The sequence below is a fragment of the Canis aureus genome, chromosome Y (assembly GCF_053574225.1).
Source record: "Canis aureus isolate CA01 chromosome Y, VMU_Caureus_v.1.0, whole genome shotgun sequence".
Lineage (NCBI taxonomy): Eukaryota > Metazoa > Chordata > Mammalia > Carnivora > Canidae > Canis > Canis aureus.
In genome coordinates, this window is record NC_135650.1 from 941,175 (window position 1) to 961,757 (window position 20,583).

The 20,583-nt window shown below is 60.8% G+C and overlaps 3 protein-coding genes across 3 annotated transcripts; all 3 read right to left on the reverse strand.

Moving 5' to 3' along the window:
- Positions 1-227: 227 nt before the first annotated feature.
- Positions 228-2,599, reverse strand: LOC144309403 (testis-specific Y-encoded protein 3-like). Its single transcript, XM_077890473.1, has 5 exons — positions 1,829-2,599; positions 1,024-1,101; positions 751-862; positions 462-607; positions 228-368 (listed from the first exon to the last, which is right to left on the reverse strand). The coding sequence occupies exons 1-5, from the start codon at positions 2,507-2,509 to the stop codon at positions 228-230; spliced, it is 1,158 nt and encodes a 385-aa protein (XP_077746599.1). The 5' UTR covers positions 2,510-2,599.
- A 3,546-nt stretch (positions 2,600-6,145) lies between these two features.
- LOC144309404 (testis-specific Y-encoded protein 3-like) lies at positions 6,146-8,233 on the reverse strand. Its single transcript, XM_077890475.1, has 5 exons — positions 7,747-8,233; positions 6,942-7,019; positions 6,669-6,780; positions 6,380-6,525; positions 6,146-6,286 (listed from the first exon to the last, which is right to left on the reverse strand). The coding sequence occupies exons 1-5, from the start codon at positions 8,119-8,121 to the stop codon at positions 6,146-6,148; spliced, it is 852 nt and encodes a 283-aa protein (XP_077746601.1). The 5' UTR covers positions 8,122-8,233.
- A 3,834-nt stretch (positions 8,234-12,067) lies between these two features.
- On the reverse strand, positions 12,068-14,439 carry LOC144309405 (testis-specific Y-encoded protein 3-like). The gene is made up of 5 exons (XM_077890476.1): positions 13,669-14,439; positions 12,864-12,941; positions 12,591-12,702; positions 12,302-12,447; positions 12,068-12,208 (listed from the first exon to the last, which is right to left on the reverse strand). The coding sequence occupies exons 1-5, from the start codon at positions 14,347-14,349 to the stop codon at positions 12,068-12,070; spliced, it is 1,158 nt and encodes a 385-aa protein (XP_077746602.1). The 5' UTR covers positions 14,350-14,439.
- Positions 14,440-20,583: the final 6,144 nt, after the last annotated feature.

The following is a 20,583-nucleotide window of genomic DNA, read 5'->3' on the forward strand; positions in this document are numbered from 1 at the left end:
ACGGGGTTCAGGGCCCCGCCAGGACCATTCGCACAGGCGGTGCGGCTCGGCTGGCTTTGTTTCTCTGGCACGGCTCATTGCAATGACAGAGCCCTTTCCCAATGTCTTGAGCTTCCCCAGGCACGAGCCCTTTGGCACGGCCCTTCCCCAGCCTCCCGGGTTCAGGGGGATGATGCCAACTTGACCTGGGGTCACTCCCCGTCAGGGCCACCCGCAGCCTCAGTGTGTCAGCCAAAGTCCCCCGAGATCCCCCCTTTCCACGCCCACACCCTCGGCTCCTCACCTGTCCTCCTGTGGCTTCCCTCTCCCGGCGCCTTCTTCCTCTCGTAGTACTTGAGGACATTGGGCCACAGGTCATCCATGATGAGCTGGCAGGAAAGAGAGAGCGGGACTCACATCCCCACCCGGAGCAGCTGGGGGACCCAGCGAGCTCACTGACCCAGTCTGTCACAGGGCCCCACCTCAGCGATCCTGCCTGACCCGGCAAGGTGGTGGCCACAGAACCAGTTGAAGAAGTTAAGGCCGTTGTCGTGGGTCTGGCGGCGGTAGGCCTCCCGTTCGTAGTGCTGCGACCACTGGATGGGAGTGGAGTGCGACGCTCTGTAGCCTGCAGGGCAACCGGCACGTGAGACGGTGCTGCACGGTGAACCCGGTTCCACCGTCCACCCGCCGCTTCCAGGCAGGCCTGCAGGCCGGCAGGCAGGCAGGCAGGCAGGCAGGCCGGCAGGCAGTCATGCCGAGCTGTCTTACCAGCAGCACTGACGACATACTCCTTCACGAGGACTTCGTTCTGGAAGTAGGAGTTCTTGCCAAAGAACAGCAGGATCCTGCGGCAGGCACTGGGAAAGGTGACTTCCTGCACCTGCCGACAAATGGGGGACACGGAGACGGGGTTGGGGGTTCCCGGGGAGCGTGGTGACACCTCTGTGCTGAGGCCTCCCCCTGGCAGCCTCAGCTCGCCAATCACGTGTCCTAGCCTCTCGCCTCCCGACCCAGGACCCTCTTCCGCGCCCTGGGCCTGACCTTCAGGTTCGTCATGAAGCGAAGCATGCGCAGATCTTGCTCACTGATCACGGCTGACAGCTGGGGGTGGTTCCCAAACTGCTTTAGGTCAAGGAGCCTTCCGGGGCTGGAGATGCGAGAGCTACAACAACGCCGCAGGCCCGCACAGCAGCGTGGCCCTGGCGCCCCTGCCCTCCCGCCGGCTCCCGGGCCATCCGCACAGGCTGCACCGAGCACGGCCCGCTGGGCCTCGGGCTGCTGCCCATGTGCGCGCTGCCACGGGACGGGAGCTGTGTATCCCGAGACACGCCCCTCCCCGCACCCCGTCCACCGCACATGCCTGTGGCCCCACGGCAAGGCACAGTGGGCTGCTCCCGGGACGGCGCACGTCCCTGGCTCTGGGCGACCAGGTCAGAGGTGGGCACACGCAGCCCCCTGGCTGCAGCAGTGTGCCGAGGCGAAAAGGGGCTTTGCGGGGAGCCGCGGCCAGTGCGGAGACCCTGCTGCCACTCCCACGTGTGACCCGGACCGCATGTCGTCCCGCGCACTTGACACTCGCTGCCTCTGGGGACGATCCAGCCCAGGAGGAGCCCACCCTCAAGCGGGCTCCCAAGGCTGTGGCGATCACCGGGGCATGAGCGTCGTCGCCACTCCCACCCCGGGACGGGCGGGGAGCGTTCACCAATGCTGTCCGAGGGATGCCCATACCCCACAGCGCCCCTGCCCTCCTCACGGCCCGCTTGGCTCCGGCCCCCCCACCCCCAGCCCCCCACGTCCCCCCCACCCCCGTCACCTTGGGGTCCTTGCCCCACAGCAGCAAGGATACAGCCTTGGCCCAGAAGCCACGGATGCCCTGCATGTGGGCGCTTCGCTGTTGCAGGCGATGGTGCCTTCTCTGACCCAGCCTGAGCTGGAACGGAGCAAAGGAGCGCCTGCCTCTTCCATTGGTGGGCTCCATGTCTGCCCGCAGCGCCTCGAGAGCCTCCAGCGGGCACTCCAACGGACTCGGCCCTGCCTCTGGATGCTCTGACCCTTGCTGCTGCTCTTGCAGCTCCCTGGCGCCTTCCTCTCCCTGGCCCTCCTCCATGGCCTCCTCCGGCTTATGTGCCTCTTCCTGAAGATTCGCCTCCTCCTCCAGCATGTACTCCGTCTCAGACATGACGGCCTCCTCCTCAGCCTCCCCCTCTTCCTCGTGAGCCATCGCCACATCCTCGGCGTCGTCCTGCTCGGAGTCATCGTCCACCTCAGGCCTGTCGTCTTCAGTCTCCTCGTCGTCGTCAGTCCCGGTCTCCTCATCAGATTCCTCGGGGTCAGTCTTCTTCTCATCGGCCTCCTGGTCGTCCGCTTCAAACTGCGTGCCCTGCTCAGATTCCTCCCCCGAGTCCTCCTCATGCTCACACTCCTCCTCCTCTCCCACCGCCTGAGACTCCCCCTCCCTCTGCCCCTCTTCCTCTGCCTCCTCACGGTTGTCAGCCGCCGCCCCGTCTACGACCTCGACCAGCACCATGGCGTCTTCCACCGCCAGCACCAACTCCACAAGCAGCGGGGCCTGCTCGGTCTCCCTCCCGGCGCTGGCTTCATGCACACGCTCCTGCACGGTCCCAACGCCTAGGGACTGCAGCGTCCCCTCATCCCTCGGGGTGCCTACGTCCCCGCGGGCCCCGGCTGCCTGAAGTCTCCATTGCAGCACGAAGCAGGGCCAGGATGCCGGGGCAAGCCCGGCTTCCCGGGACCCCGTCTCGCTCTCCATGGGGCCCCGGCCCGGTTCCCAACGCCCCCCCGCCCCCCCCCCGCCACGGGCCTGTAGGGAGCTGGGCCGCTGTGAGGGAAGGCGCTGGAGGTCCGAGTCCGCGAGTCCCCGCAGTGGCCCGGCTCGTGGCTGGCGGAAATACGCCCCCTAGGGCCGCCGCCGGGAGGCGCGGGCGAGAAGGCGGCGCAGGCGCAGAGCGGCTCCTGGCCTGCCGCCTGCTGCCAGGCACCTGTGCCCTGACTCACCGGGAGCTCCACCCCCGGGAGTGGAGTTACGTGCCGGACCTTGGCCCCAAGGAAGGCCCTGCCAATCAGGGGCAAGGCGGTGGGAGGGGCTCTGGGCGGTCCCGCCCTCCCACGACTAGCCCTGAGCCAGGGAGTCCAGGAGACCGAGCAGCCGCCTCGGCGGAGGTCGGGTCGGTGTCCTCCAGCCCCCGTCCGTGTCTCTGGCCATTTTCCTGGCCGACATCTGCCAGACGATGCCCAGGAGATCCCCGAGAGCGTGCCGCCCACTGCGTCCTGGGGCACCACCTGCCGGCACCGGAGCCTTTACATCCAGGAGGTCTCTTGAGGATGTGAAGAGCCAGAAAGAGTGTCACTCCCACTTTGCAGTTAAGAAGGAGAGCCGAAAACAAAGCCTTTGAATTCACAATTTGTCACTAACTCGTGAGGGATTTGAGGTTGCAGGGCAACCACGCGCGCGTCCTAAAGCCCGAGGAAAAGACGGGAGCTCTGGCTTACTTGGAGAGGACAACAGGCAGATGATGGTGACTAGAATTCATCCAGGGGAGTGTTCACTTGCAAGACAGTGAATCCCATGATGACCACAAAACCTGGGGAAGTCTGAAACATCTTGAGGGCTTTTCTCGCCTCGACCTTACAAGATGCATCACAGACAGCATTGGACAGAGTCCTTGCCGTGGAAAGTTCCCTTGACGGTGCACACCAGGAGCAAAGGAACAGCAGCCACCACGAGAGGAGCCGGAGCAAGGCTCAGATCATGACCCCTATTATCCATATTGAATAACATCCTTCCGTCTGGGCCGAAAGATAAATAGCGCACTGAAACTTAGGGCATTGGTGAAAATGTGTTGTTGTTGGAGAAAAGGAAGAGATTTTGTAAAAAAATCTATTCAGCGGGAGGGACAGGCATGAGTGCCGTTGTTGGAGGAACGTTGGAGGAAGAATCAGGAGACTTCTCAGTCCAGAGCCTTGAGAGCTGACCACGCTGTCTGCCTGGGAGGCACAGAGCAGGGTATGACGTGATCAATTTCCCATCCCTGGCGTTTTTGCCCAAAAAGAGAGCACAACTCCTATCTACACACGAGAAAGCATCAGATACAAGTGAACTGAGAGACAGTCTACACTTATCGGTTGCTAGTATTCTTCAAAATTGTCAACATCTTCAACAATTAGGAAAGACAAAAGAAGTGTCACGGAAACGAAAGCCATGTGACAACTAAGTGTAATGTGCTATCACACACAGGTGTCCAGCGGAAGAAGCACCTTCCTTGGAAAACCTGGCGGAATCTGAGTGCCGTCTGTAGTTTAGTCCTAGTGTACACATGTGGGTCTCTTCGTTTTTATCATTGGAGCGTGGTCAGGAGATGTTCACCTCTGAGGGAGACGGATGAAGTGTGTACAGAAACTTTCTGCACTGCGTTTACAAGTCTGTACTTTGAAAATCATCCCGACCATATGCAGTACCTTGTGGTCTCAGCTATGTATTTCAAGGGTTTGGGTTGATTCTGCCTTGCATTTTTTTATGTTTTATAGAGGGTGGCTGTTCAGGTTACCTGCTCTTTCTCTGTTGTTGGAAATAAAAGCACTCATCTACCAAAAAATGAATGAATGAATGAATGAATGAATGAATGAATGAATGAATGGAAAAATCAATCAATCAATCAATGAATCAGTCAGTCAATCAATCGAGGAAGTCTGGCCGGAGGCAGGCGGCAGGCCATGCAGGAGCCCTTCCTTACTAGGCCTGGGGGAGGGCCCCGCATTCACTGGGCGGTGCCCCGGCCCCTGCGCCACGCTGTGTGGTTGTGTATCCCTCCTGGATCTGCACGATGGGTCAGGCAGTCCTAAGTGAGCCAGGTAGGATCTGGCTCCCACGGACACAGTCCCCCATCCACCACAGGCTCTCCTGCCACTCACCACCCTCAGCCACACAGCCAGGGTGGTGTGGAGTGTGCGGACCTTCAGGAGGATCGGGGGCCAGACCTCGTGCGCTCTGCGAGGTCTGCTGAGTCCCTGAGGCCTCTATGCTCCCTGCCCCTCCTTGACTGGAACCATATGGGACGCCTCGGGCCGCCACCAAACAAGTAGTGCACCCTGTTGCAACACTACAGGCACTGGGTCCCGAAAGGAAAGAATTGGGGTCTCCTTCAGAGGCAGACGGACTCAGACGCCCAGCTCATCTTGGTTATTTTTATTTACCCAAATTCTCGTTCGTTTGTTTATTTATTGATTGATTGATTGATTGATTAGTGAGATGCATACACACAAACACAAACACACACAGGATCTTGTGTTTCTAACTTTTAATGAAAGTTACATGGCTCCTGGAGCCCCATCATGTGTCTGTCGTGTCAGCACCACAGCGTCGTCCTCAGTGATCTCCTCTGCAGGAGAGCCGTGTTGACCGCTGGCATCCATCTGTATGTGTGCGACGGCTGTGGACAAGTGTGCCGTCGCCTCATATTCATCTCGGCATCTTGAGGCTCCTTGGCAGGGACAGAAACACCCAGGGCCTCAGGTACACGCAGAGACACAGACAGCCAGGCGGCCATGACACAAGTCTGTATGGTCTCTGGGCCAAGGGGCCGACGCACGAGTGATTCTCGGCCTGGCTCCAATGGCTATGATTCTCCTGGCCCCCGCAGCGCCCCCGCCCCGAGCACGGGGGGTTCTGCCTTTAGGTTTCCTCCACGCACGCGCCCACGGAATTCAAACTCGTGCTCCTTAATGTCGGCATGCTGGCCAGGGTTCTCTGTGTGCCTTTTGGGCGGCGGAGGGGACGCCAATGGAGACCGAGGGGATCGCTGCAGTGATTCCACCCCCGCCTAGCGCCTCGTTGCAAAGTTTCGCCTACGCACGGTGTCAAGGGCGGCAGGGACACCTTGGCCGTGCCCACACGTCTGGCGGTACTCGGGCACCGGACGACGGGGTTCAGGGCCCCGCCAGGACCATTCGCACAGGCGGTGCGGCTCGGCTGGCTTTGTTTCTCTGGCACGGCTCATTGCAATGACAGAGCCCTTTCCCAATGTCTTGAGCTTCCCCAGGCACGAGCCCTTTGGCACGGCCCTTCCCCAGCCTCCCGGGTTCAGGGGGATGATGCCAACTTGACCTGGGGTCACTCCCCGTCAGGGCCACCCGCAGCCTCAGTGTGTCAGCCAAAGTCCCCCGAGATCCCCCCTTTCCACGCCCACACCCTCGGCTCCTCACCTGTCCTCCTGTGGCTTCCCTCTCCCGGCGCCTTCTTCCTCTCGTAGTACTTGAGGACATTGGGCCACAGGTCATCCATGATGAGCTGGCAGGAAAGAGAGAGCGGGACTCACATCCCCACCCGGAGCAGCTGGGGGACCCAGCGAGCTCACTGACCCAGTCTGTCACAGGGCCCCACCTCAGCGATCCTGCCTGACCCGGCAAGGTGGTGGCCACAGAACCAGTTGAAGAAGTTAAGGCCGTTGTCGTGGGTCTGGCGGCGGTAGGCCTCCCGTTCGTAGTGCTGCGACCACTGGATGGGAGTGGAGTGCGACGCTCTGTAGCCTGCAGGGCAACCGGCACGTGAGACGGTGCTGCACGGTGAACCCGGTTCCACCGTCCACCCGCCGCTTCCAGGCAGGCCTGCAGGCCGGCAGGCAGGCAGGCAGGCAGGCCGGCCGGCAGGCAGTCATGCCGAGCTGTCTTACCAGCAGCACTGACGACATACTCCTTCACGAGGACTTCGTTCTGGAAGTAGGAGTTCTTGCCAAAGAACAGCAGGATCCTGCGGCAGGCACTGGGAAAGGTGACTTCCTGCACCTGCCGACAAATGGGGGACACGGAGACGGGGTTGGGGGTTCCCGGGGAGCGTGGTGACACCTCTGTGCTGAGGCCTCCCCCTGGCAGCCTCAGCTCGCCAATCACGTGTCCTAGCCTCTCGCCTCCCGACCCAGGACCCTCTTCCGCGCCCTGGGCCTGACCTTCAGGTTCGTCATGAAGCGAAGCATGCGCAGATCTTGCTCACTGATCACGGCTGACAGCTGGGGGTGGTTCCCAAACTGCTTTAGGTCAAGGAGCCTTCCGGGGCTGGAGATGCGAGAGCTACAACAACGCCGCAGGCCCGCACAGCAGCGTGGCCCTGGCGCCCCTGCCCTCCCGCCGGCTCCCGGGCCATCCGCACAGGCTGCACCGAGCACGGCCCGCTGGGCCTCGGGCTGCTGCCCATGTGCGCGCTGCCACGGGACGGGAGCTGTGTATCCCGAGACACGCCCCTCCCCGCACCCCGTCCACCGCACATGCCTGTGGCCCCACGGCAAGGCACAGTGGGCTGCTCCCGGGACGGCGCACGTCCCTGGCTCTGGGCGACCAGGTCAGAGGTGGGCACACGCAGCCCCCTGGCTGCAGCAGTGTGCCGAGGCGAAAAGGGGCTTTGCGGGGAGCCGCGGCCAGTGCGGAGACCCTGCTGCCACTCCCACGTGTGACCCGGACCGCATGTCGTCCCGCGCACTTGACACTCGCTGCCTCTGGGGACGATCCAGCCCAGGAGGAGCCCACCCTCAAGCGGGCTCCCAAGGCTGTGGCGATCACCGGGGCATGAGCGTCGTCGCCACTCCCACCCCGGGACGGGCGGGGAGCGTTCACCAATGCTGTCCGAGGGATGCCCATACCCCACAGCGCCCCTGCCCTCCTCACGGCCCGCTTGGCTCCGGCCCCCCCACCCCCAGCCCCCCACGTCCCCCCCACCCCCGTCACCTTGGGGTCCTTGCCCCACAGCAGCAAGGATACAGCCTTGGCCCAGAAGCCACGGATGCCCTGCATGTGGGCGCTTCGCTGTTGCAGGCGATGGTGCCTTCTCTGACCCAGCCTGAGCTGGAACGGAGCAAAGGAGCGCCTGCCTCTTCCATTGGTGGGCTCCATGTCTGCCCGCAGCGCCTCGAGAGCCTCCAGCGGGCACTCCAACGGACTCGGCCCTGCCTCTGGGTGCTCTGACCCTTGCTGCTGCTCTTGCAGCTCCCTGGCGCCTTCCTCTCCCTGGCCCTCCTCCATGGCCTCCTCCGGCTTATGTGCCTCTTCCTGAAGATTCGCCTCCTCCTCCAGCATGTACTCCGTCTCAGACATGACGGCCTCCTCCTCAGCCTCCCCCTCTTCCTCGTGAGCCATCGCCACATCCTCGGCGTCGTCCTGCTCGGAGTCATCGTCCACCTCAGGCCTGTCGTCTTCAGTCTCCTCGTCGTCGTCAGTCCCGGTCTCCTCATCAGATTCCTCGGGGTCAGTCTTCATCTCATCGGCCTCCTGGTCGTCCGCTTCAAACTGCGTGCCCTGCTCAGATTCCTCCCCCGAGTCCTCCTCATGCTCACACTCCTCCTCCTCTCCCACCGCCTGAGACTCCCCCTCCCTCTGCCCCTCTTCCTCTGCCTCCTCACGGTTGTCAGCCGCCGCCCCGTCTACGACCTCGACCAGCACCATGGCGTCTTCCACCGCCAGCACCAACTCCACAAGCAGCGGGGCCTGCTCGGTCTCCCTCCCGGCGCTGGCTTCATGCACACGCTCCTGCACGGTCCCAACGCCTAGGGACTGCAGCGTCCCCTCATCCCTCGGGGTGCCTACGTCCCCGCGGGCCCCGGCTGCCTGAAGTCTCCATTGCAGCACGAAGCAGGGCCAGGATGCCGGGGCAAGCCCGGCTTCCCGGGACCCCGTCTCGCTCTCCATGGGGCCCCGGCCCGGTTCCCAACGCCCCCCCGCCCCCCCCCCGCCACGGGCCTGTAGGGAGCTGGGCCGCTGTGAGGGAAGGCGCTGGAGGTCCGAGTCCGCGAGTCCCCGCAGTGGCCCGGCTCGTGGCTGGCGGAAATACGCCCCCTAGGGCCGCCGCCGGGAGGCGCGGGCGAGAAGGCGGCGCAGGCGCAGAGCGGCTCCTGGCCTGCCGCCTGCTGCCAGGCACCTGTGCCCTGACTCACCGGGAGCTCCACCCCCGGGAGTGGAGTTACGTGCCGGACCTTGGCCCCAAGGAAGGCCCTGCCAATCAGGGGCAAGGCGGTGGGAGGGGCTCTGGGCGGTCCCGCCCTCCCACGACTAGCCCTGAGCCAGGGAGTCCAGGAGACCGAGCAGCCGCCTCGGCGGAGGTCGGGTCGGTGTCCTCCAGCCCCCGTCCGTGTCTCTGGCCATTTTCCTGGCCGACATCTGCCAGACGATGCCCAGGAGATCCCCGAGAGCGTGCCGCCCACTGCGTCCTGGGGCACCACCTGCCGGCACCGGAGCCTTTACATCCAGGAGGTCTCTTGAGGATGTGAAGAGCCAGAAAGAGTGTCACTCCCACTTTGCAGTTAAGAAGGAGAGCCGAAAACAAAGCCTTTGAATTCACAATTTGTCACTAACTCGTGAGGGATTTGAGGTTGCAGGGCAACCACGCGCGCGTCCTAAAGCCCGAGGAAAAGACGGGAGCTCTGGCTTACTTGGAGAGGACAACAGGCAGATGATGGTGACTAGAATTCATCCAGGGGAGTGTTCACTTGCAAGACAGTGAATCCCATGATGACCACAAAACCTGGGGAAGTCTGAAACATCTTGAGGGCTTTTCTCGCCTCGACCTTACAAGATGCATCACAGACAGCATTGGACAGAGTCCTTGCCGTGGAAAGTTCCCTTGACGGTACACACCAGGAGCAAAGGAACAGCAGCCACCACGAGAGGAGCCGGAGCAAGGCTCAGATCATGACCCCTATTATCCATATTGAATAACATCCTTCCGTCTGGGCCGAAAGATAAATAGCGCACTGAAACTTAGGGCATTGGTGAAAATGTGTTGTTGTTGGAGAAAAGGAAGAGATTTTGTAAAAAAATCTATTCAGCGGGAGGGACAGGCATGAGTGCCGTTGTTGGAGGAACGTTGGAGGAAGAATCAGGAGACTTCTCAGTCCAGAGCCTTGAGAGCTGACCACGCTGTCTGCCTGGGAGGCACAGAGCAGGGTATGACGTGATCAATTTCCCATCCCTGGCGTTTTTGCCCAAAAAGAGAGCACAACTCCTATCTACACACGAGAAAGCATCAGATACAAGTGAACTGAGAGACAGTCTACACTTATCGGTTGCTAGTATTCTTCAAAATTGTCAACATCTTCAACAATTAGGAAAGACAAAAGAAGTGTCACGGAAACGAAAGCCATGTGACAACTAAGTGTAATGTGCTATCACACACAGGTGTCCAGCGGAAGAAGCACCTTCCTTGGAAAACCTGGCGGAATCTGAGTGCCGTCTGTAGTTTAGTCCTAGTGTACACATGTGGGTCTCTTCGTTTTTATCATTGGAGCGTGGTCAGGAGATGTTCACCTCTGAGGGAGACGGATGAAGGGTGTACAGAAACTTTCTGCACTGCGTTTACAAGTCTGTACTTTGAAAATCATCCCGACCATATGCAGTACCTTGTGGTCTCAGCTATGTATTTCAAGGGTTTGGGTTGATTCTGCCTTGCATTTTTTTATGTTTTATAGAGGGTGGCTGTTCAGGTTACCTGCTCTTTCTCTGTTGTTGGAAATAAAAGCACTCATCTACCAAAAAATGAATGAATGAATGAATGAATGAATGAATGAATGAATGAATGAATGGAAAAATCAATCAATCAATCAATGAATCAGTCAGTCAATCAATCGAGGAAGTCTGGCCGGAGGCAGGCGGCAGGCCATGCAGGAGCCCTTCCTTACTAGGCCTGGGGGAGGGCCCCGCATTCACTGGGCGGTGCCCCGGCCCCTGCGCCACGCTGTGTGGTTGTGTATCCCTCCTGGATCTGCACGATGGGTCAGGCAGTCCTAAGTGAGCCAGGTAGGATCTGGCTCCCACGGACACAGTCCCCCATCCACCACAGGCTCTCCTGCCACTCACCACCCTCAGCCACACAGCCAGGGTGGTGTGGAGTGTGCGGACCTTCAGGAGGATCGGGGGCCAGACCTCGTGCGCTCTGCGAGGTCTGCTGAGTCCCTGAGGCCTCTATGCTCCCTGCCCCTCCTTGACTGGAACCATATGGGACGCCTCGGGCCGCCACCAAACAAGTAGTGCACCCTGTTGCAACACTACAGGCACTGGGTCCCGAAAGGAAAGAATTGGGGTCTCCTTCAGAGGCAGACGGACTCAGACGCCCAGCTCATCTTGGTTATTTTTATTTACCCAAATTCTCGTTCGTTTGTTTATTTATTGATTGATTGATTGATTGATTAGTGAGATGCATACACACAAACACAAACACACACAGGATCTTGTGTTTCTAACTTTTAATGAAAGTTACATGGCTCCTGGAGCCCCATCATGTGTCTGTCGTGTCAGCACCACAGCGTCGTCCTCAGTGATCTCCTCTGCAGGAGAGCCGTGTTGACCGCTGGCATCCATCTGTATGTGTGCGACGGCTGTGGACAAGTGTGCCGTCGCCTCATATTCATCTCGGCATCTTGAGGCTCCTTGGCAGGGACAGAAACACCCAGGGCCTCAGGTACACGCAGAGACACAGACAGCCAGGCGGCCATGACACAAGTCTGTATGGTCTCTGGGCCAAGGGGCCGACGCACGAGTGATTCTCGGCCTGGCTCCAATGGCTATGATTCTCCTGGCCCCCGCAGCGCCCCCGCCCCGAGCACGGGGGGTTCTGCCTTTAGGTTTCCTCCACGCACGCGCCCACGGAATTCAAACTCGTGCTCCTTAATGTCGGCATGCTGGCCAGGGTTCTCTGTGTGCCTTTTGGGCGGCGGAGGGGACGCCAATGGAGACCGAGGGGATCGCTGCAGTGATTCCACCCCCGCCTAGCGCCTCGTTGCAAAGTTTCGCCTACGCACGGTGTCAAGGGCGGCAGGGACACCTTGGCCGTGCCCACACGTCTGGCGGTACTCGGGCACCGGACGACGGGGTTCAGGGCCCCGCCAGGACCATTCGCACAGGCGGTGCGGCTCGGCTGGCTTTGTTTCTCTGGCACGGCTCATTGCAATGACAGAGCCCTTTCCCAATGTCTTGAGCTTCCCCAGGCACGAGCCCTTTGGCACGGCCCTTCCCCAGCCTCCCGGGTTCAGGGGGATGATGCCAACTTGACCTGGGGTCACTCCCCGTCAGGGCCACCCGCAGCCTCAGTGTGTCAGCCAAAGTCCCCCGAGATCCCCCCTTTCCACGCCCACACCCTCGGCTCCTCACCTGTCCTCCTGTGGCTTCCCTCTCCCGGCGCCTTCTTCCTCTCGTAGTACTTGAGGACATTGGGCCACAGGTCATCCATGATGAGCTGGCAGGAAAGAGAGAGCGGGACTCACATCCCCACCCGGAGCAGCTGGGGGACCCAGCGAGCTCACTGACCCAGTCTGTCACAGGGCCCCACCTCAGCGATCCTGCCTGACCCGGCAAGGTGGTGGCCACAGAACCAGTTGAAGAAGTTAAGGCCGTTGTCGTGGGTCTGGCGGCGGTAGGCCTCCCGTTCGTAGTGCTGCGACCACTGGATGGGAGTGGAGTGCGACGCTCTGTAGCCTGCAGGGCAACCGGCACGTGAGACGGTGCTGCACGGTGAACCCGGTTCCACCGTCCACCCGCCGCTTCCAGGCAGGCCTGCAGGCCGGCAGGCAGGCAGGCAGGCAGGCAGGCCGGCAGGCAGTCATGCCGAGCTGTCTTACCAGCAGCACTGACGACATACTCCTTCACGAGGACTTCGTTCTGGAAGTAGGAGTTCTTGCCAAAGAACAGCAGGATCCTGCGGCAGGCACTGGGAAAGGTGACTTCCTGCACCTGCCGACAAATGGGGGACACGGAGACGGGGTTGGGGGTTCCCGGGGAGCGTGGTGACACCTCTGTGCTGAGGCCTCCCCCTGGCAGCCTCAGCTCGCCAATCACGTGTCCTAGCCTCTCGCCTCCCGACCCAGGACCCTCTTCCGCGCCCTGGGCCTGACCTTCAGGTTCGTCATGAAGCGAAGCATGCGCAGATCTTGCTCACTGATCACGGCTGACAGCTGGGGGTGGTTCCCAAACTGCTTTAGGTCAAGGAGCCTTCCGGGGCTGGAGATGCGAGAGCTACAACAACGCCGCAGGCCCGCACAGCAGCGTGGCCCTGGCGCCCCTGCCCTCCCGCCGGCTCCCGGGCCATCCGCACAGGCTGCACCGAGCACGGCCCGCTGGGCCTCGGGCTGCTGCCCATGTGCGCGCTGCCACGGGACGGGAGCTGTGTATCCCGAGACACGCCCCTCCCCGCACCCCGTCCACCGCACATGCCTGTGGCCCCACGGCAAGGCACAGTGGGCTGCTCCCGGGACGGCGCACGTCCCTGGCTCTGGGCGACCAGGTCAGAGGTGGGCACACGCAGCCCCCTGGCTGCAGCAGTGTGCCGAGGCGAAAAGGGGCTTTGCGGGGAGCCGCGGCCAGTGCGGAGACCCTGCTGCCACTCCCACGTGTGACCCGGACCGCATGTCGTCCCGCGCACTTGACACTCGCTGCCTCTGGGGACGATCCAGCCCAGGAGGAGCCCACCCTCAAGCGGGCTCCCAAGGCTGTGGCGATCACCGGGGCATGAGCGTCGTCGCCACTCCCACCCCGGGACGGGCGGGGAGCGTTCACCAATGCTGTCCGAGGGATGCCCATACCCCACAGCGCCCCTGCCCTCCTCACGGCCCGCTTGGCTCCGGCCCCCCCACCCCCAGCCCCCCACGTCCCCCCCACCCCCGTCACCTTGGGGTCCTTGCCCCACAGCAGCAAGGATACAGCCTTGGCCCAGAAGCCACGGATGCCCTGCATGTGGGCGCTTCGCTGTTGCAGGCGATGGTGCCTTCTCTGACCCAGCCTGAGCTGGAACGGAGCAAAGGAGCGCCTGCCTCTTCCATTGGTGGGCTCCATGTCTGCCCGCAGCGCCTCGAGAGCCTCCAGCGGGCACTCCAACGGACTCGGCCCTGCCTCTGGATGCTCTGACCCTTGCTGCTGCTCTTGCAGCTCCCTGGCGCCTTCCTCTCCCTGGCCCTCCTCCATGGCCTCCTCCGGCTTATGTGCCTCTTCCTGAAGATTCGCCTCCTCCTCCAGCATGTACTCCGTCTCAGACATGACGGCCTCCTCCTCAGCCTCCCCCTCTTCCTCGTGAGCCATCGCCACATCCTCGGCGTCGTCCTGCTCGGAGTCATCGTCCACCTCAGGCCTGTCGTCTTCAGTCTCCTCGTCGTCGTCAGTCCCGGTCTCCTCATCAGATTCCTCGGGGTCAGTCTTCTTCTCATCGGCCTCCTGGTCGTCCGCTTCAAACTGCGTGCCCTGCTCAGATTCCTCCCCCGAGTCCTCCTCATGCTCACACTCCTCCTCCTCTCCCACCGCCTGAGACTCCCCCTCCCTCTGCCCCTCTTCCTCTGCCTCCTCACGGTTGTCAGCCGCCGCCCCGTCTACGACCTCGACCAGCACCATGGCGTCTTCCACCGCCAGCACCAACTCCACAAGCAGCGGGGCCTGCTCGGTCTCCCTCCCGGCGCTGGCTTCATGCACACGCTCCTGCACGGTCCCAACGCCTAGGGACTGCAGCGTCCCCTCATCCCTCGGGGTGCCTACGTCCCCGCGGGCCCCGGCTGCCTGAAGTCTCCATTGCAGCACGAAGCAGGGCCAGGATGCCGGGGCAAGCCCGGCTTCCCGGGACCCCGTCTCGCTCTCCATGGGGCCCCGGCCCGGTTCCCAACGCCCCCCCGCCCCCCCCCCGCCACGGGCCTGTAGGGAGCTGGGCCGCTGTGAGGGAAGGCGCTGGAGGTCCGAGTCCGCGAGTCCCCGCAGTGGCCCGGCTCGTGGCTGGCGGAAATACGCCCCCTAGGGCCGCCGCCGGGAGGCGCGGGCGAGAAGGCGGCGCAGGCGCAGAGCGGCTCCTGGCCTGCCGCCTGCTGCCAGGCACCTGTGCCCTGACTCACCGGGAGCTCCACCCCCGGGAGTGGAGTTACGTGCCGGACCTTGGCCCCAAGGAAGGCCCTGCCAATCAGGGGCAAGGCGGTGGGAGGGGCTCTGGGCGGTCCCGCCCTCCCACGACTAGCCCTGAGCCAGGGAGTCCAGGAGACCGAGCAGCCGCCTCGGCGGAGGTCGGGTCGGTGTCCTCCAGCCCCCGTCCGTGTCTCTGGCCATTTTCCTGGCCGACATCTGCCAGACGATGCCCAGGAGATCCCCGAGAGCGTGCCGCCCACTGCGTCCTGGGGCACCACCTGCCGGCACCGGAGCCTTTACATCCAGGAGGTCTCTTGAGGATGTGAAGAGCCAGAAAGAGTGTCACTCCCACTTTGCAGTTAAGAAGGAGAGCCGAAAACAAAGCCTTTGAATTCACAATTTGTCACTAACTCGTGAGGGATTTGAGGTTGCAGGGCAACCACGCGCGCGTCCTAAAGCCCGAGGAAAAGACGGGAGCTCTGGCTTACTTGGAGAGGACAACAGGCAGATGATGGTGACTAGAATTCATCCAGGGGAGTGTTCACTTGCAAGACAGTGAATCCCATGATGACCACAAAACCTGGGGAAGTCTGAAACATCTTGAGGGCTTTTCTCGCCTCGACCTTACAAGATGCATCACAGACAGCATTGGACAGAGTCCTTGCCGTGGAAAGTTCCCTTGACGGTACACACCAGGAGCAAAGGAACAGCAGCCACCACGAGAGGAGCCGGAGCAAGGCTCAGATCATGACCCCTATTATCCATATTGAATAACATCCTTCCGTCTGGGCCGAAAGATAAATAGCGCACTGAAACTTAGGGCATTGGTGAAAATGTGTTGTTGTTGGAGAAAAGGAAGAGATTTTGTAAAAAAATCTATTCAGCGGGAGGGACAGGCATGAGTGCCGTTGTTGGAGGAACGTTGGAGGAAGAATCAGGAGACTTCTCAGTCCAGAGCCTTGAGAGCTGACCACGCTGTCTGCCTGGGAGGCACAGAGCAGGGTATGACGTGATCAATTTCCCATCCCTGGCGTTTTTGCCCAAAAAGAGAGCACAACTCCTATCTACACACGAGAAAGCATCAGATACAAGTGAACTGAGAGACAGTCTACACTTATCGGTTGCTAGTATTCTTCAAAATTGTCAACATCTTCAACAATTAGGAAAGACAAAAGAAGTGTCACGGAAACGAAAGCCATGTGACAACTAAGTGTAATGTGCTATCACACACAGGTGTCCAGCGGAAGAAGCACCTTCCTTGGAAAACCTGGCGGAATCTGAGTGCCGTCTGTAGTTTAGTCCTAGTGTACACATGTGGGTCTCTTCGTTTTTATCATTGGAGCGTGGTCAGGAGATGTTCACCTCTGAGGGAGACGGATGAAGTGTGTACAGAAACTTTCTGCACTGCGTTTACAAGTCTGTACTTTGAAAATCATCCCGACCATATGCAGTACCTTGTGGTCTCAGCTATGTATTTCAAGGGTTTGGGTTGATTCTGCCTTGCATTTTTTTATGTTTTATAGAGGGTGGCTGTTCAGGTTACCTGCTCTTTCTCTGTTGTTGGAAATAGAAGCACTCATCTACCAAAAAATGAATGAATGAATGAATGAATGAATGGCAAAATGAATCAATCAATCAATCAATGAATCAGTCAGTCAATCAATCGAGGAAGTCTGGCCGGAGGCAGGCGGCAGGCCATGCAGGAGCCCTTCCTTACTAGGCCTGGGGGAGGGCCCCGCATTCACTGGGCGGTGCCCCGGCCCCTGCGCCACGCTGTGCGGTTGTGTATCCCTCCTGGACCTGCACGATGGGGCAGGCAGTCCTAAGTGAGCCAGGTAGGATCTGGCTCCCACGGACACAGTCCCCCATCCACCACAGGCTCTCCTGCCACTCACCACCCTCAGCCACACAGCCAGGGTGGTGTGGAGTGTGCGGACCTTCAGGGGGATCGGGGGCCAGACCTCGTGCGCTCTGCGAGGTCTGCTGAGTCCCTGAGGCCTCTATGCTCCCTGCCCCTCCTTGACTGGAACCATATGGGACGCCTCGGGCCGCCACCAAACAAGTAGTGCACCCCGTTGCAACAGTACAGGCACTGGGTCCCGAAAGGAAAGAATTGGGGTCTCCTTCAGAGGCAGACGGACTCAGACGCCCAGCTCATCTTGGTTATTTTTATTTACTCAAATTCTCGTTCGTTTGTTTATTGATTGATTGATTGATTGATTGATTAGTGAGATGCATACACACAAACACAAACACACACAGGATCTTGTGTTTCTAACTTTTAATGAAAGTTACATGGCTCCTGGAGCCCCATCATGTGTCTGACGTGTCAGCACCACAGCGTCGTCCTCAGTGATCTCCTCTGCAGGAGAGCCGTGTTGACCGCTGGCATCCATCTGTATGTGTGCGACGGCTGTGGACAAGTGTGCCGTCGCCTCATATTCATCTCGGCATCTTGAGGCTCCTTGGCAGGGACAGAAACACCCAGGGCCTCAGGTACACGCAGAGACACAGACAGCCAGGCGGCCATGACACAAGTCTGTATGGTCTCTGGGCCAAGGGGCCGACGCACGAGTGATTCTCGGCCTGGCTCCAATGGCTATGATTCTCCTGGCCCCCGAAGCGCCCCCCCGCCCCCGAGCACGGGGGGTTCTGCCTTTAGGTTTCCTCCACAAACACGCCCACGGAATTCAAACTCGTGCTCCTTAATGTCGGCATGCTGGCCAGGGTTCTCTGTGTGCCTTTTGGGCGGCGGAGGGGACGCCAATGGAGACTGAGGGGATCGCTGCAGTGATTCCACCCCCGCCTAGCGCCTCGTTGCAAAGTTTCGCCTACGCACGGTGTCAAGGGCGGCAGGGACACCTTGGCCGTGCCCACACGTCTGGCGGTACTCGGGCACCAGAGGATGGGGTTCAGGGCCCCGCCAGGACCATTCGCACAGGCGGTGCGGCTCGGATGGCTTTGTTTCTCTGGCACGGCTCATTGCAATGACAGAGCCCTTTCCCAATGTCTTGAGCTTCCCCAGGCTCGAGCCCTTTGGCACGGCCCTTCCCCAGCCTCCCGGGTTCAGGGGGATGATGCCAACTTGACCTGGGGTCACTCCCCGTCAGGGCCACCCGCAGCCTCAGTGTGTCAGCCAAAGTCCCCCGAGATCCCCCCTTTCCACGCCCACACCCTCGGCTCCTCACCTGTCCTCCTGTGGCTTCCCTCTCCCGGCGCCTTCTTCCTCTCGTAGTACTTGAGGACATTGGGCCACAGGTCATCCATGATGAGCTGGCAGGAAAGAGAGAGCGGGACTCACATCCCCACCCGGAGCAGCTGGGGGACCCAGCGAGCTCACTGACCCAGTCTGTCACAGGGCCCCACCTCAGCGATCCTGCCTGACCCGGCAAGGTGGTGGCACAGAATCAGTTGAAGAATTTAAGGCCGTCGTCGTGGGTCTGGTGGCGGTAGGCCTCCTGTTCGTAGTGCTGCAACCACTGGATGGGAGTGGAGTGCGACGCTCTGTAGCCTGCAGGGCAACCGGCACGTGAGACGGTGCTGCACGGTGAACCCGGTTCCACCGGGCCACCCGTCGCTTCCAGGCAGGCCTGCAGGCCGGCAGGGAGGCAGGCAGGCAGGCAGGCCGTCATGCCGAGCTGTCTTACCAGCAGCACTGACGACATACTCCTTCGCGAGGACTTCGTTCTGGAAGTAGGAGTTCTTGCCAAAGAACAGCAGGATCCTGCGGCAGGCACTGGGAAAGGTGACTTCCTGCCCCTGCCGACAAATGGGGGACACGGGGACGGGGTTGGGGGTTCCCGGGGATCGTCGTGATACCTCTGTGCTGAGGCCTCCCCCTGCAGTCTCAGCTCGCCAATCACGTGTCCTAGCCTCTCGCCTCCCGACCCAGGACCCTCTTCCGCGCCCTGGGCCTGACCTTCAGGTTCGTCATGAAGCGAAGCATGCGCAGATCTTGCTCACTGATCACGGCTGACAGCTGGGGGTCGTTCCCAAACTGCTTTAGGTCAAGGAGCCTTCGGGGGCTGGAGATGCAAGAGCTAGTACAACATCGCAGGCCTGCACAGCAGCGTTTCCCTGGCACCCCTGTCCTCCCGCCGGCTCCCAGGCCATCTGCACCGGCTGCACCGAGCACGGCCCGCTGGGCCTCGGGCTGCTGCCCATGTGAGCACTGCCACAGGACAGGAGCTGTGTATATCGAGACACACCCCTCCCCGCACCCTGTCCACTGCACATGCCTGTGCGCCCACAGCAAGGAACAGTGGGCTGCTCCCAGGACGGCACACGTCCTTGGTTCTGGCCGACCAGGTCAGAGGTGGGCACACTCATCCCCCTGGTTGCGCAGTGTGTCGTGGCGAAAAGGGGCTTTGTGGGTTGCCGTGGTCAGCGCTGAGACCCTACTCCCATTCCCACGGAGTGACCCAGACCGCATGTAGTCCCGTGCACTTGACATTCGCTGCCTCACCCTCAAGGGGGCTCCCAAGGCTGTGGCGATCACCGGGGCATGAGTGTCGTCACCACTCCCACCCCTGGACGGGCGGGGAGCTTTCACCAATGCTGTCTGAGGGATGCCCATACCCTACAGCGCCCCTGCCCTCCTCACATCCCGCTTTGCACAGCCCTGTCATCCTGGCATTCTTGCACATAGCATCAAGGATACAGTTTTGCCCCAGAAGCCACGGTTTCCCCGATATGGGCACTTTCGTGTTCCAGGGAATGTTGCCATCTCTGACTGGGTCTGATTTGAACCGTGTAAGGGAGTGCCTGCCTTTTTCATTGCTGGGCTCCATCTCCCCGGAGTGCCTCTTTTGCCTCAGGGGGGACTCCAAGGGACTCAGACCTGCCTCCGGATGCTCTGAGCTTTCCAGCTTCTCTTGTATCTCTTGTCCTCCTTCCTCCCTCATGCCCTCCTTGGTGCTCTTTTCCCGCTTCTCTTCCTCCTCCTCAGCTTCTTCATCGGCCACTTCCCGCTTAAACTTAGCTGGGTCCACAGCTGCCCTCTTTTCTAATGTGACCTCCTCCTCATGTTCGTCCTCTTCCTGTCTTCTTGTTCACCCTCCTTCTCCTTTTCAGTGTTCTTCATCTCTCAGGCTCCTCCACCTTCATCTCCTCCTCAGCCTTCTCCCCAGCCTTCTCAAACTCTTCCTTCTCACTCTGCTCTTCCTCTCCATCTTCCTGTTCCTGTCCCTCCTCAGCCTGCAGCTCCTTGTCCTCTTGTACACTTCTATCCTCCACCACCTCCTCAGCAGACTCCGTATCCTCCACTACCACCAAGTTCATTTCCCTGATTATTTCTTCAACCTCCGGCACCAAGTCCTCACTGGGGCGGGCCTCCTCTGTCTCCTCTCCGACCCTGGCTTCTGGTTGGGGCTCCTGTGTCATCCCAACCCCTAGGGATTGCAGCGTCCCCACCTCCCTTGGGGGGCTACAACCCCTTGGGCCCAGGTCACCTGATGTCCCAATTCCAAGAAGGAGGGCCAGGATTCTCATGCAGGTCCCAATTCCCTGGACCCTGCCCTGCTCTCCATTGCCCCCTTCCCAATCCCGAGTCAAATGTTTGGTGGCACCTGGACCCCTTGGAGCGCAGGAGCTGAAGGTGCAAGTTCTTGGTTCCTGGTAACTAAGGGGAGGTTGGCAACTGGAACCCTGCCATTCGTAGCACTGTGCAGAGGCGCGAGGCCGGAATGTTCGCACCCGCACAGTGGCTCATGGCCTAATGCCGCAGGCGAGCGGTGTTGT